This window comes from Mercenaria mercenaria, chromosome 16 (assembly GCF_021730395.1).
Source record: "Mercenaria mercenaria strain notata chromosome 16, MADL_Memer_1, whole genome shotgun sequence".
In the NCBI taxonomy this organism is placed as follows: domain Eukaryota; kingdom Metazoa; phylum Mollusca; class Bivalvia; order Venerida; family Veneridae; genus Mercenaria; species Mercenaria mercenaria.
Window position 1 is genome coordinate 20,366,996 of NC_069376.1, and position 7,105 is coordinate 20,374,100.

Consider the following 7,105-nt stretch of genomic DNA (forward strand, 5'->3'; position numbering starts at 1 on the left):
AACAAATAAAGTCCTCCTTTCCCTACAAGGAAACGCATCGGTGAAAAGATTTGGATGTTTTAATATAGTGCCATCTAATCAAGCGAATTCCATACTTTTATATTCAGCAGAAACTCTTTATTTTTACAGAGCCTTTTGGGAATTTATTCCCCAACTCAAAATGCCTAAAGCATTTTTGATGACTGGAAAAAGGCACGAAGAGCAAATGGAAGGTAAGAAACTTTTACAAATAATTTTCATTTTTATATGTTGTTTTGAAAAATTTGATTGTTAAAAAAAAGCACAACAAAAACTGACAAGTGATTATTTTTGGAAAGGCAGTTATATACGGACATAGCAACATGAATTCAATTGAATCATAGTCGAAACTTATGACATATATATGCTGGTTTGAATCAACATTTTGAACATTTTGTTTTCAAAACATTACTGTCGAGCTACAGTCCCAATGCTCCAAAACAGTATTTTCTCATGTAAAAACGCTAAATATTACTAGAACTCCTTGTTGTTTAGTCTGTTAATTATAATAATTATTATTATCATTAATTTTATTTTTCATTTTCATTATTTTTTTTTTGTTAAAATCTTGTAAAATAATGAATATTTTTTTCTCATTTTCTGTATTTTCTTGTCTTGTTTTGTTTCGTAAAATTTTTACTACAGCCCCAGTATTTTCTCGTGTTAAAACGTTAAACATTATTAGAACTTCTTGCTGTTTAATCTCTTGATTATTATTATTACCATTATTTTATTTTTATTTTCTATTACTATTATTATTTTGTTGTTGTTGTTAAAATCTTGTAAAATAATGAATAATTTTCTCATTTTCTGCATTCTCTCGTTTTTAAATTTGTTGAGAATTCTGTTGGAATATATATTTTACAATTTACATGTGCTTAAAGAACAAATATTAAATTTGACGGCTGTTATTCAATAAATCTGAGCACTAATGTCAAACACGATTTCACTTTATTTTGAGCAGACGACAGTTCTGATACATCCTTCCAAGACGGTAAAAGTTCACCAAACTATCAGCAGGATGATGACAGCGATGATGGCTCATTGAATCATGCGGCATTATTTCGACCATCAGCTGAATCTGCGTTCAGTAAGATCGGAAAACAAGACCTAGATACCGGAAATATCAAGTCGCCATTTTTTCCGACGTCAACGTCTGCTGGGATGCCTGGATTTTACCCCGGATTCTTTCCGCACTTTTACTCTAGTCATTACCTACCCAGGGGCTCCGATAAGGAAACATCTGCCTCTCCTAGCAGTACTCTTTCGTCACCATTCCAGTACCCAGAGAAAACTTCACCAACTGATGATACAAAGAAAGAAATAGGTGCAGTCGACAAAAGCATGTTTTACTACGTAGACCCGAGAATTCCGTTCACGAACTATTTCTTAAATCTCACCAAACTTCTAAATAGCAGCAGTAAAGACTGCGCAGCAACAACACCACTTGGGAAAATGGCGGGAGACGATCACCGAGCAGACGACAGAGAAACACCGACAACACCCGATTCATCTAAATCACTTTCCGGTAAATCACGTGCTGAAACAATAAGCTCTCCAGAAAGTGACCACTCTAGTCCTGAAAATGACGAAATGCCGGAAAGAAAAGAATTAAAAGTTGATATTATTCCCGATAGACTAAATTTACCAAATTTATCAGATCCACGTTTTGTGAACCCATACAGCACTGGTCTGCTGCAACCGACGCATACTGGAGCTATACTTCCGGTTTCTGGTGCAGGTCTTTTCCATCCCGCACTGATGCACCTCCCGGGAGCAGCGTACCGGCGATACAATCCAGAAAAACCTCCGCCGGTGAAAAAGTACAAGTGCGATGTGTGTGGGAAGGCTTTTTCTAGAAGCAACACTCTAGTTACTCATAAGGTAAATAAACTTATTTTCTTTAGATTTTCATGTAAATGATATATTTTAAGAATGTTCCGCAAATCATATGCTTCAAAAGTAACGCCTTATATGCAAAATAATTGCCTGCTCTACAATGTCTTTTTCACTGAGTAAATGCTAAACTTTTAAGTGTCTGTTAATTTGTCAGTCATTGAAATATTAACTTTTTGACGTAGCTCTACTGGCAACTTGGAAACTTGAAAATTTGGCAAAATCCTAAACAAACTATACACTATTCAAAATGATACGACATTTAATGTTAATTCGAAGGAAGAACAAATGATATTAGCTAAAATCGTTAAATAACTTTTTTTCCAATTCTTTCGGACTTTATACAAACCCATTTCATTAATGAATAATATCATTCTTTGCTAAAAATTTAAAATTCTCATTTGTTACTTTAAATTGTTTGTCTGAATGAATAAAGACACAAAAAGGGAAAATACCTCAGGTTTATGCTCAGTACTTTCAGATTTTAGAAAAACGCAACACGTTTATTCTGTTTTTTTTTCTTCTTTTTTTTTTTTTTTTCGTTTTTTTATATCTTAAATAAAAAATGAAATATTCTGTTTTGAGGAACGTTTAATGAATCTTGCATCATTTCAAAAATGAAGTCACGAATATACAGTTTTCAATAGACATGTAGTTGAAACGGTAAATTGTCTATACATGAATCGATTAAATACCCTCGCCCAATTTGAATTTTAAAAATGTTTCTTATTTCGAAACACGAGAAAGAATTCATTTTTCTTACAGAAGATGTGAGATCAGTAATTTCATTTTTGCATGGTTATACAGGACCCGTAATCACGAATCTTGTTAAATTACTCATTTTCATTAAACGTACACCACTTCCTGCACAGACATAGATAGATAACTTTACTTCTTTCACATGGACTACAATAGGAGAGATCGCCGTGACGTCACGCGTTAACATCTGTTTATCTGGTGGTTGGCAAAACAAATGATTTTAACACCGTTTGCGTATTGAATCAGAATTTTTAATTTTTAATAACTTTTTTGCTCATTTATGGATTTTCAAAATTCAAAAAGATTTGAAATACTAACAATCTTCATATTTTTGTATCCAAATATCTTTTTTCAATGAATAACCGTTTTAAATGACATATAATTTTAAAAGCGGCGTAGTGATTTTCACAACCTTTAGAAAAACAGTGTAAGTTAAGCGTTCATAATTAATCCATTTTATTTCGAAATAACAATTAAAAGTAATCAATAAATTGCTTGTTTTATAACCTTTCCATTGATCAAAAAATTATTTATGTAATTTGTGTTTTAAGAAAGTTTAGACCGTTAGAAAAACATCACTGTTTACAAAAAACATGGACGGTCGGCTTCTGCCCACCCGATCATTGTCTTATCAGTTCTAAAAATAGAATTTGTATACAAACACGATCTCTCCTATACCCATGATGACGATGCAAGATAAGGCAAAACAGTGAATGAGACTCGGAGAAGATCAAATATAAATATGAGAAAATTCTGTCCGACCTTTTAACTACTGATGGATGACACTATTTTAAGATAAAAAATGTTGTATATGTTGTTTTGCTTTCAGTAAATACTTTTAAAACTAATTCGCAAGGTATACAATAGCGCAATTGGTTGTAAATTGTTAAAGATTTGACACTTGTTGCAGAAACTTCTCCTGAAATGTTTCTGTCAACTTCAGTATCATATTTCAGATTGCGGGAAAAAAAAAACTCACAGGCATTCCCGACATTATCAAATACAGTGTATATTATAGGCCTAGTTAAATTTAGTGGAATTTTAAGTGTAAATTTCACATGCAGGCAATGAGTTAAACCAGCTTTCTTTCTTGCCGGATTAGCCAATTAGATTAATACGAAACAGAAGTTGACATTGATTGTATTGTTTTGTTGACTTTGATTTTGTATTCAATGAAAAGCTACTATGTAATTGTTGTTTTCATAGTCAAAGAAAGGAAAAAAAAGTGTCACTTCATATACAGCGTGATTGTATACATTAAGTATATCAAACTTGACATCATATATTTTATGATAATCAAACTTTCCACACACTCAAACTACATTATGTAGAGACGGCTTTTGTTTTTTTTATATTGTTCTTTAATCTTATTTTGTAACTAATAACGGTGATTGCCACATAAAATGGAGAAAAGTATGACGATTATATTTAAAAGAAATAGGAAGAAATCTGAGATATTTGCGTATTTGCGTTTTTTACACGGTTCTGTTGTAGTTTATACTTTTTTGAAGACATATGTGAGGTAAGAGTAAAAAGCCATAGAAACGCGCAAAATGATTTCATCAAATGCCAATAACTCCAAAATATTATTACGAAATATAATTGAATTTGTTTAAAGGCAGAATAAAATCTGCTCTGTTCAAACAAATCGTTGTAGTTCACTAATGTCAAATAATTTTAGTCAAACATCAATGGAAAGTTGAACCACTGTTGTTACATTATTTCAACGGAAAGAATAATATTTACCCAAATTATTTCAAAGTACTATAACGTCCGGTATTGAACCGCAAGGACCAATATTGAGCGACAGGGCTTCTCTAAATACAAGCAGCACGTGGCACCGGTTCAGAAACTGTTACTTTTATCGCTTTTCAAACATTCTATTGAATTGTAATTGAATGTTTACACTTGGCGAGTGATTCTCTTTGCTGATGTACACGAAATTTGATTGCTATTGATTTAAAGTACAGCATTATTGCTACCACAACTGAAAACCTGTATTCAAACTCCCGTTGTCAAAGAGATATTTTACATTATAGATATATTATTTATTGTTTATTATAGTCTCATCTACATACAAATACATTACATCAGTAATATATATGCATATAGCCATTCTATAACAGAATTATAAGAGACTTATATATCAATAGTTTACAAGTTAAAACAACAATATGTTACAGGATAAAATACATAGAACGTTTGCAAATCATTACATATAACACTTGCTACACCCTGTATATCAGTTCATCCCATTATGCATGGAAAGTCTAAGACATTTAAAAACAAAGAGTACCGCCTTACGGATGCAGCTTCTGTATAATAGATGTGTCACGAACACGAAACAAAAATAACCAGAAATCATTGTGTTTTCTTCAAGAACATTCGTGAAGCATTGCTGATTAATTAAATTAAAGAAATTATCTCTTGCTGTATAAGTTTAGCTAATTTTTTTAAATTAGCTGCTAAACCATAGAATTTCATCCGTCTGGATTTAGCAGACATTTTATAGTTCAAAGGAGATCAACACTGTTATTTATTAATGTATTAATTCCGACATTATATCAAAAACGTCCTGTGCAGCAACAATAACAAAGTGTACAATGTCAGAAACAGACGTAAAAAATACTGACACCCTGTCTATCCACTATCCTCGTTACCAAGGCCGGACATATTTCACAAAGTGGCTTAAAGATTTCCATCCTAACTAACCTGTTACTTTGTTATCTAGAGATTTAATCATAGTAAGCACATGGGGTGCAGAGTAACAATTTTAACGGGTTTTTCTTTTCTATTCCAGCGTATCCATACAGGCGACAAACCGTTTAAATGTGAAATATGTTCACGTGCATTCCGACAGCCGGGCAACCTGACACGCCACAGACTTACCCACACAACTGTCAAACCATACGTGTGTCCGACATGCAATAAGGCCTTCAATAGGTAAATATCGACTCATCGTACAAAGAAACACACAAGTTTTGCACTTTGATCTGTTTGTCATGATTGTAAAATGCAGCCATATACTGAGCATTGTTTGTAGCTGATATATGAACATCCTCGACTTTTCCATTTAGTTATATTTGAAACATTATGTCATAACTATAATATACATTTAATATGTTGAGATTAGATAATCTATGAAACTTTCATAAAGTCGGTGATCTCGCTTTTAGATACCCCGGTGATATCGAAAGGGTGTTTCCATAAGATACCGGTATTGTTTTTGTTTCTGAAGGAAGCACAGATGGAAGTGACCAAATATGTTTCTCTTGACACTTTCCATATAAATCTCTAACAAACTGACTCTTCTCATGCCAAAAAACTGCATATTTATAATTTATGTATTTTCCAGGGCATCCAATCTACACACGCATATGCGCACGCACACCTCATTTAAAGCGTTTGTCTGTCCGTACTGTGGTAAAGGTTTCCATCAGAAAATCGACATGAAAATCCACTGCTACACACATACTGCGCATGCGTCCAGGTAAGTTTTCTTTATATAATAATAATACAGTGTATTATTTGCCCTGATGAGTATAAACGAAACCGGCAGGTTAATTTAATGTAACTCATGTAATGTTGTTTATTTTTTCTTTATAATTTACTTGATCCGGTACAGACTTTTGCATGCATATTATAAGATTCTTTCACCGGTTGTAGGTGCAGATGGGAATTTCCGGTATGATATTCCCAAGTTCATTTAGAATGAGAAGACATTAATATGCAAAGTGTTAATATATATATAAAAAGAATTTGACAAGACCATGAATGTTTGTAGTGAACCGCAGAGCGAATGAACAGAAAAATGTTTGCATTTGAAACACAATATTCGTTGAAAAAGACGTTAAACCCGAACACACACGAAACACAATATTTTGCTGCATCAAATATATTTGCATACTTTTTTAATTCACAGGTCGGAAGCATCAGCTTTATAGACTCGTCGTGCAATATGGACAGAATATAACTAGTCAATTAATACAACAAAAATAACAACATTGGACAATTTTACATACGTTAACATTGAAATGGACATAATAGCTGGCTATGGTAGTGCTTGTTTCTTAACGAGGAATGTTCTTTCTATTCTGGGTCACGTGATTTGCCAATACGGACAACAGAACTGTGTGTTTCAAAGCATATTATTAGTGCTTCAAGTGTTTGAAAAAATGCTTAAAAACTCTGAAGTGTTTTTGTTTATAGAATGTAGTACTGTCCACGAAGTAGTTCAGTATGTAGAAAACTGGAAGTTTGATTGGTAAAATGTTCTAAAATTCGACATTCTATTCAATATGTGCGCTATATGACAAGCTGTGTTAGAAAATATCAGTTCTAATGTAGTAAAATCTATGTATGTAGTACAAATTACTCAATCTCTAGTAAATTAGAAAAATGCTTTAAATGTTAAGTCTTAAATAAAGTGTAA

At 32.6% G+C, this 7,105-nt stretch overlaps 1 protein-coding gene across 1 annotated transcript in view; it reads left to right on the top strand.

Moving 5' to 3' along the window:
• Positions 1-6,617, top strand: part of LOC123540563 (uncharacterized) — an 86,164-nt gene extending 79,547 nt beyond the window's left edge. The window contains exons 12-16 of the mRNA XM_053525801.1: positions 130-212; positions 983-1,902; positions 5,474-5,616; positions 6,029-6,163; positions 6,596-6,617. Coding sequence (XP_053381776.1) covers positions 130-212; positions 983-1,902; positions 5,474-5,616; positions 6,029-6,163; positions 6,596-6,617 — 1,303 coding nt within the window. The remainder of the gene's footprint in view (positions 1-129; positions 213-982; positions 1,903-5,473; positions 5,617-6,028; positions 6,164-6,595) is intronic.
• Positions 6,618-7,105: the final 488 nt, after the last annotated feature.